This window comes from Brachycentrus maculatus, unplaced genomic scaffold (genome assembly GCF_059751285.1).
Source record: "Brachycentrus maculatus isolate JH-2025_06_01 unplaced genomic scaffold, ASM5975128v1 h1tg000097l, whole genome shotgun sequence".
Taxonomy (NCBI): domain Eukaryota; kingdom Metazoa; phylum Arthropoda; class Insecta; order Trichoptera; family Brachycentridae; genus Brachycentrus; species Brachycentrus maculatus.
The window spans coordinates 80,218-92,786 of NW_028280851.1; the positions used below are offsets into that span (position 1 = coordinate 80,218).

At 34.1% G+C, this 12,569-nt stretch overlaps 2 protein-coding genes across 2 annotated transcripts in view; one reads left to right on the forward strand and one right to left on the reverse strand.

Moving 5' to 3' along the window:
* Positions 1-231: 231 nt before the first annotated feature.
* On the reverse strand, positions 232-4,934 carry LOC148310377 (uncharacterized). The gene is made up of 5 exons (XM_088258532.1): positions 4,682-4,934; positions 3,758-4,277; positions 2,718-3,170; positions 1,356-1,592; positions 232-680 (listed from the first exon to the last, which is right to left on the reverse strand). The coding sequence occupies exons 1-5, from the start codon at positions 4,805-4,807 to the stop codon at positions 466-468; spliced, it is 1,551 nt and encodes a 516-aa protein (XP_088114658.1). The 5' UTR covers positions 4,808-4,934; the 3' UTR covers positions 232-465.
* An 884-nt stretch (positions 4,935-5,818) lies between these two features.
* tai (basic helix-loop-helix family member taiman) overlaps positions 5,819-12,569 on the forward strand; it is a 220,435-nt gene continuing 213,684 nt past the window's right edge. Inside the window, exon 1 of the mRNA XM_088258479.1 lies at positions 5,819-6,105. The gene's annotated coding sequence lies outside the window, so the exon portion shown is untranslated. The remainder of the gene's footprint in view (positions 6,106-12,569) is intronic.

Consider the following 12,569-nt stretch of genomic DNA (forward strand, 5'->3'; position numbering starts at 1 on the left):
TTTTTATAAACATACCCATCATATGTTGACATAAAATATCTGGAATGGTCGCATAACAGAATAAGTCGCAATTCAAACAAAAATACACAATTCGCCCACTATGCACATGTCATATTTTTATACCAATTCACTTTTTATATAAAATTTGGAAAATCTTGCGCTTCTTTGAGAACAAAATCTAAAAGTTTGCAAAGTTTCATAATCTATTTTTTAAAGATTTTTTAGGAGTTATTTTTGCTCGTTATAGCTGAGAAGTAGCTCATTACAACCGTGAAGAAATGAATAAAGAAAATCACAAACTAAAATGTCCACGAATGTTTCCTCTATATCTCGCTCTATCCGTGCTCGTAATAACCGAGTTCGACTGTAAATAAATCTGGTAACAGTCCTTATCGATTATGCATCAAGCATTAAACCTTGTCGGGTGGAGTAAGCGTAGGATGGGATAATGTTGCGGGCAGGGGCTCAGCAGTGCACGCGCGAGTGGCGCACCAGGTCGCCGGGGCGGGAGAATCGGCGGTGGCAGTGCGCGCATATCTGCAGCGCCGCGCCGTGCGCCGCCTGGTGGCGACGCCGCTCCGCAATGGAGGAGAAGGCGCGCGGGCAGCGCGAGCACGTGTAGCCGCACTCCCCCGTGTGGCTGCGGGCATGCGCCGCCAGACCAGAGGACTGGGTAAAACCTGCCACGGAACACACGTATGGGTTATACAAGGCGCAAATATAATCCAGAATAGACACTAATGCAACACCCGCCACCGATTCATTACTGATAATGACATTTTGATAGCGAGTGATACAAATATTTTCACTGTAGAGCGAGATTGCAGAAATTGTATAAATGTCACCACAAATGAAGGGGAGAAAACAATAGGGCTGACAATGGTAAAAAACTCATCCAGAAATTTAAGTGAAAAATTATGCTTCGGCAAAAGTTTTACATAACTTTGTATGAATCATAAAAACACCAATTTCCTTTCAAAAAACACGAAAATATCACATAAATTTCTAAAGTTTAAGGCACTTAATTAACTCATTCAAAAATTTAAAATAGCCTCAGTGCCACATTGCCCGTGGCAATGAGGATAGCCTGGAATGACTGGTTGTGATCGGTAGTCTGGAGGGGAGGACGATGGACCGATCAAGTTGTCAGCAGCAGGCACCTCGGTGGTTGGAGCGCTACGTGCAGCGCAGTCAAGGGATAACTGGAGAAGTGTTATTGCTTCTGCAAGGAGAACTGGATGCTCCCACAAGGGTCGCAACCCTCAGTAATGAGGAATAAGACAGAGAAGAAGTAGAAGTATGATGGTTTCACATTGCCTTTTGTCTACTGTACATAATATAATAAGAGAGTGTACCTCTGCTGCAGATAGTGCAGACATAGGGTCGCTCGCCAGTGTGCGAGCGCATGTGGACTATGAGCGTGGAGGAGCCGTTGAAGCCCTTGCCACACTTGGGACATACGTGGCTCTTCTCCCCGGTGTGCGTACGCATGTGCTTTGTGAGCTCGTTGGACTGACAGAAGCCCTTCTGGCATACGCAACAAATGTAAGGTTTGACCCCGGTGTGAGTTCGCTCGTGTACAACTAGATTACCTGGAATGTACAAAAAACATTTTCAGAAAACATGATTATCATAGATGAAATTAAAAAATTACCTCCAAACACAGTAAGAGCATATTAAGCATTTTGGTCTTATGGCCATAATTTGAAATTTTAATCTACAATATATAATGTAAATGAATATTCCATACAACAAATAAAATGATTAATTTTCAAAGCAATAACTTAACACATTGACTGACACGGCAATTTTCAGAATTCCGGTGTAAAAAGCCGATTTTATTTAATCATATTATATTATTAAAAACTCTAATAGTACATAATTTTATTTTCTGTTCATTTATTAATTAAATTTTCTATTCATGTAAGTCAGCATTGACTTTTTGGTCTTTTCCCAGAAGCCATCTATCCATATTAGCACTGATATACTACATATTTTAACATAGCTGCTTGAATATGGCAAGTAAACACAGTACGAGATAACTCGTAGTCGGCGTCCTAGCAAAGAACGCATTCCACGAGTTATCCAGTAGTTGGCAGTCTACGTGTTAAATATCCCCAATTTCTTCATCTGTAATACCCAATCGAGATTTCAACTCAAGCCCATCAACTAAAAATATAACATTTTTTTGAAAAGTAGGTATATTTTAGTATTATATAACTCGTCTTGGGGAAAAAGCTGTTTGTTTCCAAATCGGTTGACATTATGTTTATTAAGATGTATATGTAATTTACTCCAGTCAGAGAGGTGAGTAAACAAAATGATGATTTATTTCTAATGCTTTTCTGTTGTACTAATTTTATTTTATTTTAGCACATTTAATCTATTTACATTTTCGATTCTATTCATTCTTTCCAGTGTCCTTTATTATAACATAAAATAAAATGTATACCCACACACAGGACATGCCTTTGTGGGATATTTTTTTGTATTAATATAATATAATTTTCGTACTTGTAATTATAATTATATATGAAATGCAAAAAAAATATTTTAAAAAAATATTTTTAATCAATGGTAGATTATGACATAAAAAGTACACTTTTCTACTCATCATGATAAAACATGATTTCAAGACAACTAAAAAAAATGTCTACTTAGTCGGCTAGTCGCATTTCTAGTTATATCTTATGCATATTTGGCCGTAATGAACTCACTAGAGGTGGCGAAGGCTTTATCGCAAACAGAACAGACGTGCGGCCTCTCTCCAGTATGCGTCCTCATATGTTTGTCGAGATCCTGCTGCTGCCTGCAAGTCTTGTGGCACATGGAACACGAGAAGGGTCGCTCGTCACTATGCACTCTCATATGGACCTTTAAGTTCCCGTGGTGAGCAAACGATTTCCTGCATATCTTGCACTTAAACGGCTTATCTCCGTGTGTTTTCATATGCCTTGTCAGTTTCCCGTTTGAATCGAAAGCCTTATTGCAAATCGGACAACGATTGTCTTCTATATCTTTTTCGGAACGCACTTTGAGACAACCCATTTTGTGGAATATATATGCAGGTTTAGACTCTTTGACGTCTTCGGGTAAAGGTTCCGGTTCTGGTTCAATTTGTTCATTGTACGGTTGAATGTCATCCTCGATATCAATATCACCATCTGGACCTAAAATTAAAATCAATAGTTTATTCATGGTTTGAAAATACTACGAATATCAATTTATTTTCATTAAACAAAACACTAATTTCAATTCATTTCAAATAATTATTTGCACAACTTTTTTACTCAAATGAAAATACCCTATTGCAAGTTTTAACAAATATACCTACATGAATTTGGATTTGACATGTAGTGTTTAGTCAAATCTCATTTATATCATATAAAAGTGTCCCACTCAAAGCACAATAGCTAGTCCTTGCTGGAGATAGATGTGCAATCAAAAAAAATTATATATTGCTTATATATCGTAGTCATACAGGAGAAAGTGACCAAGTGCATTTTTTTACAAAACCGTGATCATCGAGTGTTTGATATCTTACTAGCTTAATATTGCCCTGAAAACATCCTAAAGGATTTTAAAGTTGTAAGTATAATATATTGACTTGGTTAAAATGATTAACTGCATTGATGTTTATTTTGTTGCCAAGCAAAAGTGACTTAAATGGCCCTCCTGAACATTTTACGTTTTGGTAGTTGGTCACTTTCTCCTGTTCGACTATGATATATTGGTTACATAAATAAAATGTGATTACCAGAGTTTTCGAGTGTAAGAACTTGGGTGGGTATTCCGGGAGGTGGGCCGAGAGAGTGAATAGAAAAAGAATTATGGAAATTGGAATTGTTTAGACTTTGTATATTATAGTTGGCCGGCATGTGTACATTTCCTTGTAACGGTATATTAACATTTGTCATGTTGGCCAGAATGCTCGCCCCGTTGAATATGAACTGCGGCTCGATATGAAGGTCAAAGGGTCCCAGGTTCAGGGTGTGCAGGGAATCGAAGTTTCGGTCATCTGACAGTGGTGACGGATCGGCATAGGAATATTGTAGCAGGTCCGTGGACAGAGGATCCGCTTCCTCTGTCCTCAGCTCCAGCTGAGCCAGCTTCTTATCATCTTTAACAGGTTTCTTGTTGACTTCTTTCTCGTTCAATTTGTACTGCCGCAGTCTGATGTCACTTTTCTCACACTGTTTCTTGAATTGAAATGATATGTGCAGTTTGGACATGCATTTCTTGCAAATCTGATGTGGCATACCGTCATTCTGCCAGACCTATAATTTTATTATGTACAAAAAAATCATATTTACCAAACAACACTGTGTGATAAATAATCTACTTTAATATAAATAATCATCAAAATATTGTTGCCTGAACCATGGGAATCGAACCCGCGACGGCACTTGGTAGTCGAGCGTCTATCTGGCTTGCACCTACGCCAAAGTGGCAGTTAATGTGTCTTCCCGATGTTTCTGGACACTGGCAAAGGGTCAAATATTTTCAAGGAATGCAAAAAATACGTAAAATCACAGAAAAATTATTTCAGCATTCCCTGATTAAAAACAGTATAATACAGTTTTCCAAAAATAGCATGGTATTTATTAATATTATTAACCGACCATATAACATAATTTCTTGATAATTCCTAAATAAAAGAAATACATATTATTGAAAATACCTGAATCCCAGTGCACGCGGTGATTTTCTTGTGAATATTAACTTTGAAAACAGAAAGCATCTGTCCGTCTGAACAACACAGTCTGCAAATTTTATTGAAATTAAGTATTTGACTGTTGCCAATCATAATACTTTCTCAGTCTCTGCACAAAATCACAACGAAATATTGGAAATACCCATCAAAACAAAAACAACAAAAAAACAGATCCCAGATAACGAAGGTGAGAAAATACGAAATACCAGAGACACAAAATTGCACAAAATTAACCACAGATGTTTTTGCGCTACGTATAAAGTAAGTACCTACTTAAGTTAAGTAACGGGGCTAGTGTGTTAATAATATTTTAAAAATATACAGTTTCTCTAAATATATATTTTTTTCAACAATAATATTAACAACCTCAAAAATATAATAATTTTTTATAAAACAACCATTTGTTTGTTCCACGACCTCTTTTTTTTTAATTCCAAAATATTGCCCTATTACCAATTATAGGAATATTTTTTTTGTATTACTAGGACTCCAAAAATCTTGAAGGTTGACTTGGAAAAGTTTCCGACAGCCCCCAATGTGATCAGAGGTATCCAATGTATCACGCTAAGATATCTCGAAATATTTTATATATTATTCGATTGTTGTGTAACTAAAAAACTATTCATTTGAGTATGTTTATCCTGCGCTTAGATTTATCAAATATATTGGTAGATATAGTTAATATGCCTAACACAAAAATTATCCCAAATAATATTTTTTTATGCATATAGCCTCCGTCAAGTGATTAATATATGAAAACCATGATTTCAAGATTTATTAATAATCTCAGATTTACAACATTTATTTTTATTTTTAAATACTGTTTTTTATTACTGTTTTATTTCACAAACAATAATTTATATAAATATTTTTTCGAAACGTCAAAATTAATCGCCGCATTTTCTGTTTGGCGATAACATTTTACCTTTGTAGTAGTGTATTCTCTAAAATATTATTTTAGAAATAGTAAGAGTAAACTTAGTAAAAAGGTAACGTTTGGTATCAAACGCCCAATTTACACAAGGAAGCAATGAAATGGTGTATTTACTCTCCTTTGCATATAGGTACCCAGAAACTGAACACGTTGGTATAGGACGTCATTCAATGTATTGAGTGGCCATGTTGAAAACAAAATTTTGTGACGTCGTTCATTGGGAAATTTAACTCAGCTTTGTGATTGTTTGAGGGATTATTGGTTTTATTCGGTGTTTTAAATTTTCGAATTTATTCCAAGTCGAATATTTGTGACGAGAAAAGTTTGACGTTATTTTATGACATTAACAATAATTGTTTATTGAGAGACCTTGAAAATATTTGGTGTTTACAGATTTACAATAACCCGTGATATATTCGCGAATTTCCTGAAAAAGTTATGCTGACAGTTCTCACGGGTAAGTTTTAGAATTTTGTTTCGTAAAATTTATTATTGTTTCAAAGGTAAAGCAAGGTTATATATTACCTCCACCTACCGATTGTCAACCTTCAAATTCTGCTGTGGGATATGATAGCTACGATATTATACAATTATTATGGTTTTTTCTTAATGTACAACGAAAATTATTTACCTAGACCACCCTTCTGTTATAGATGGAATGTTTTTAATTCTATAAATACGTAAATTGTGTATATTTCACGCAAATTCCCGCGACATTGACAGTTCTACATTGTTTACATTACTCCTGTTTTCGCATCAGCTTATTTAGGTTTGTAACTGTCATAACATTACACATTTTATAAATAGAAAGTATAAATAGGTATTATATTACGATATTATAAAACATCCGTGTTTTATTATTAAAGCTAGGCTATACCCCCGTTAGATTGGACAAATTGGCAGGTATTCAATAAAAAACAAAAGGAAATTTGTAATCCCACAAATTCAACCCTCCGTAGCGCCTGCTCTCCCCACTTCTCAAAACAATTCTCTTTTTTTCGCAAAAATATTCAAAAATTAAAGATCTCCATATCATCTTTAACTCTGGAAGGCCATTTTTTCTGTTAAACGAACCTCTCAGGAAAAGTCTTAAATTAAGTTGGGTTTTGATTCGCGATAGTGTCGTGGACTTACCGATTTGTTATATATTTTTGATTGTTTTATATTTGAGATTCGTGATTCGATTTTGCACACTGGTACAACTTGATTCCTATTTTAAAAACAGTATGCATAATGTGAAAGTACTTTTCGTAAAGGTCGACATTTTTTTCTTGAACGTGTCTGCGCTATATTATAACCCCAAAATAGTCGTTTATTACATTTTAGCTTTGGACGAAATGATGAACAGTGTTATGAACTATAGGTTTTTTTGTAAAAAGTATACATATGGTCCAAAATTCTAAATTACTAATTTTATTTGGCATATTAGGGGTACGAAAATGTCTAAAAATAAGTCGATGTAGGTTTTGGAAAAGTCTGTCCTTGTCTTTATTTATCGTGTCTTTATTTCGTGCCGACGCTATATTTTACGATACTTTTTTTATTAATTTGTCTATTATAGTCATGCAATCACGGATGATATGGCCGAATGATACGATCTATTTAAAATCTGTCCACCTCCATTATCCATTTATGAATGGCTCTTTTAAACATAGTTTCGTTATTTGATGGTTTTATCGATAGAATCAGACATTATTGCGTAATATTTAGTAAGTTTCTTTGACGCGATGTATTTCTGTGTTTTTGATCTTGTGGTTCAATGTTGGTTTTATGTAGTGTGTTATTGGTAATTTAGATATATTTTAAATAAAATGGAAAGTTCGTGCAGTCGCATAAAACCTGCACTAAAATTATTAGGTGGATGTTTCGAATATAGATTTGATATTTGAAATACATTCCTGGCCATATGTATTAGGCACCCCCTACAGAATTGATTTATGTCTTTAAATACTGCGATTCTTGATATTCTTGCAATTCTTTCGGATTGTATTGTATTATGATGGATTTTACCTACTACTTACTACCTGCCATCCCGACCTACGACAATGGATCTTTGTCAGACGGGAGGAATATCTTATTTAATATACTCAGCCTATAAAGGATTGTATTAGACTCGTTTTATGTTTATAACAGCCGATATAATTAATATTTTCATTCATCATTTTCTTTTGGAAAGTTCGCTTTCGAAAAAACGTTATTTTCGTAAGTTGGCAATGAATGACATTACAGAAACGATGGAGTTATTTTAATGATTGTGTCATTGCTAAATTATTGGCGGCTCTATTTGTTGATGTCTATGTTGATTTAGCCTTCATTATTTTATATTAAATGCCAAGAAAACGTGATTTGAGTGTAACTGAGCGGCCACAAATAATTTTATTGAATTCAGAAGGGCTAACCCAGGTTAAAATAGCTAAAAAATAAGTGCCATCGGCGTGCGGTCTAAACAATAATTGAAATATTTTTTGAATCTGGTTCGTATAAAAACCGCCCAAAACTGGCAGAAAAAGGATCACTTCAAGTCGCAAAGACCGAATTTTGACTAATGAACATTAAAAAATCGTCTTAGTATGTCTTAAGGTGGAGACTGACTGGAGCATTTCGTCGTAACGTAACACGTTACGATGCGAGCATTCAGGCAGTCAGTACAGCGAGCCGAGCGCTCCATCCATAGTTTCGGATGCTCGCTGATGCTCGCCGCGAGCGATGTTACGACGTTATGTCACGACGAAATGCTCCGGTCAGTCCACCTTTAAAAGCTATCTGCTGAACTGGAAAGTCAATGCAACATAAAGATTTTGACACGCATCGTGAGAAGACGTCTTCATAAATCTGGATTATGAAGTTGCTAAGCGAGAAAGAAACCAGAAAAATCGGACAGCAATTATTGTACTCCCGGAAAGGTTAAAAACGAAATGGACGAGGAATAGTAGCAGTCAAGGCTTTTTAAAACAAAAAAGGTCCTGGAACTCACTTCATGTCAAGCTTTTTACTTAAAACATATATTTACCCTTTCCATTCTGACCATTTTTTCTTATAACTTTTTCTTATAACAGCTACTCTGATCAAAAAAATGCGACGTTTTTCTACCATTAAAATAAATATTTTGGTTCCCTAATTTTGGGACACTCTGTCTGGCAATTCGTATAACCATGTTAATTAAGATTAACTGTATTTATCTGAAATATTTTTTGGTAGAATATACTTGGGTGATAGAGAAATCAGTGATTAATGTTATACCTGCGCCGGGCCAGAATGTCTGGCCTACAGAGTGGTAAGAGTTAAAGCATCATTTACATATTCATTACAATATCATATTTTGTCATTTTGACGAATTATATAAATAGAGATTGTAATTACGTAAACATAAAAATTGTTTCATCTAATTGATTTTGGAAATTAAAAAAAGCCCCGGTAGCAGTGATTAGTGCAGAACATCTTTTTTATTATAGTCTTAAGATCTCTGCAAGTAATGGATCGTAAAAAGACTAAGTGTCAGTTGTGCCGATGGTAGGTGAATTATTTGCATGAAACCATTAGTATCTGCAATTACCCGCATCACGTGAGAGGGCGCAGTGGGCAGAGCAGCTCGATATATGCACAGTGACATCATCCCGCATCCGAAGGTACAGCCTCAGATCCTCGAGCCCGGCCCGACCGACCCGCGACCTGCATTATCCATAATACGGACTCTCAAAGTACGGCCTGACGATCGCTAACCTGACTGAACTGAAATCTACGAGAAAGGCGATATTTTTTTTTCTTTTTTTTGTATATTAATAGCATTGTTAACTTTGTGGTATGGTAATATAACATTCTCCTTATCGTTCATCGTTCACTTTGTGTAATTTAAAGTGCTATTACACAGGGGTGGGCTACCAATTTATTAACAAGGGGCTCACGGTGTAGGGGGAAGGGGTGGGGGGAGGTGTATCATTTTGTTTTAACTATCTAAAATATATAATAATAACAAAATAAATACTTAATATGCACATCAAACGACAAAATATATATATTTATGTATTACTGGTTGAATCAAACACAGATTTTGCGAGTCTACTAAGTTATATTTCATTGTTAAAGAACACGTACGTTTAACATTAAAATACAACTTAGTACTTAAAAAATCTGTGTTTGATTTAACCATTAATACATAAATTAAAATGGAGTTCTAAAAATTAAACGCCAAATCAATAAATAAAATATATATACTTATGACTTTTTTTGGTGGTAGATTACTGGATTTAATCAGAAAATATTAATTTCTCTTAATTTAACTAGGGGCTCGCCGGCCCAAGTCAAATTTAACAAGGGACTCGCGCAAGCCTCCAAGCCCCCTGCAGCCCACCGCTGGTATTACAAGTGAACGATGAATGATAAGGAGAGTGTTATATTACTTTTTTATCACTTTGCGATAAAAGAAGAAATAAAAAAAAACACGGAATGTGTGTATTGTATATCCGTATTAGGGCGGTAATACGAGAACGTGACTTAAGGCCCAATATACGATAAATCGCAACTTAATTTCCTTTATATACCCATTTAACACAGGTAACATTTAACGTAGTTGAATAACTCTTTTTTTTCAAATCCATATTATTATTTCGCAGAAAAACTTATTTTTTCAATGCAAAAACGGTGTTTAAAGAAAAAAAATCGAAACGTAAAATATTACCTGGATTAAAATCAGTTAACGAATGCTGGGCCTTAAGCACTTTTATTTTATGTGGAAAACTATAGTTAGCTTAACATTTTTTATTTAAAATTTGCAAAAAAAATGTGCATAAATAAGTATATAAATTTATTTATATTTTTATAAGTATGACGAAGTATGTATCATTTTGATCAATCCACTACCGGACATAGACTCCAAGTTTTCCACCTTTTTGCATCATGCACGCGGCTTTGAAATTACATGCCCACACAGTAATGTTACTAATTATTTTATTTTATACCACTCGGACATAGTTTTATGCAATTAGCTTACGTTTAATAAGCAATTATTATAAAGCCATCGGTGATGAACACATTCGATAATATTTAATTCGCCTGTAGAAAGGAGTGGCCTTGGTTGGTGCTGACTACCTCCTGCGTACTGTATACTGTATACCAGTATACCTGACTCCGACCACTCACTCACTGGCATATTATTCAACTGAGCACGATGAATCAGCTTCGATCTCACTATTCAATTACAATACATATTTCTTTCACATATTATTACTATCTCTGCAATTAGTGTACTTTTTCGCACTTTTCTAAGTCCTAAATGCATTATTTAAATCATTACTCGCAATAATATAATTCAGCAACCGTCCAGCTGCGCTGAGAGCCAGTCGTCACTTCACACCCATTTTTTAGGATATAAATTGGACTTTTATTTTATTATTATCATAAATTGTATACATTTATTTAAATCACAATTTAAAACATTTTTTTTGTAGAGACCCACCTTGTGTGTCTTGTCGGTGGAGTTCTTTTTTAATACATTTTGTTTTTGTTTTTAACCATTAGAATATATATATATATATATATATATATATATATATATATATATATATATATATATATATATATATATATATATATATGTATATATTATTTTTTTAATTTACTCTTTACCTTCTAGTAACTCTTTTTTTCAAAACCATATATTTTTTCCAAGAAAAACTTATTTTTTTCAATTCAAAAACGGTGTTTTAATGAAAATTATGTTGCGATTTATCGAATACTGGGCTTTTAGTAACTTCGGACATTTTTTGCAGTCTTTTTATATTGTACTTGAGTTTAACCCCTTGAATTTTCACGTCAGTCTACGTTGATTTTGAATTCTTCGATTGCGTGTTTACTCGCGTCGCCGCTAGATGGTGCTCGGCGTCACTCGAGAGGCAATGTAGACGCGCGAGCTGCCTCGCTGCGGCCGCAAGGTGGCGCGCCACGTCCTTTACAACATTTTCTGACAGTTTTCTTGTTATTGTTTTGCTGTTTGTCAGAATTGCGTATCGAAACATAGGAACACCAAGTGTTCCTAACATGATGGCGGAATTTTTAGGGAAAAAATTATAAAAAACAAAAATGCACAAATAAATAATGCGTCGTTCCTCACACATTAGAATTAAAATGAGTCAATTCGTGTTATTAAAATGAATTGACCAAATAATTCGACCAAATAGTATGTAAGTATTTATATTTCATTAACACACGCTTTTTTGCGTTATAACGACATTTAAAGTCATGAGATAGATATAATAAATATTGTAATTTTGTGATTTTCCATATGTATAAAATAATTTTGTTTAAAATTACTGTATTTCAAAACAGTGCCGGAAATCTAAATATATATATTATATATAGTAAATAATACAATATATTATATTTGCAACAGTGTTAAGGTAACTAATACAATTAAGTACATTTAAATTATAACCAAACATATAAGACACTGTTCGTCGTAAGTTGAGACACCTATAATATTGATATAACATCCATAGGATGAATAATGCAGTGTCTGTTATAGAATAAATAATTGTAAATTGTCTATCCTCACTATGTAAGTTAAATATGGTACATGTTTTAAGGAGGGCAGCATCTTATTATACCTTACATTTTCTTCTTCAAAACTTGAGGAATAGTCTGTTTTCTTCTAAACCGGTGGACAATACAATTTTTTTGTAATTGCGACCGGTTTCGAAGAAAATATATCTGATAATCTTAAGGTACAATAATTAACCCAAATTGCAAAATAATGTTTATTTTTGCATTAAGCGCTATTCTACCGGACTTTTAACGATCTGCGTGTTTTTTAAATCTATTTATTTATTTAAAAACCAACAGACTATTTATAAAAAAAAACATTAAAATATAATAAAAAAATTGTAATTCCAATTACAGGTTTTCATTTAAAAGTAATCTAAAAAAGCA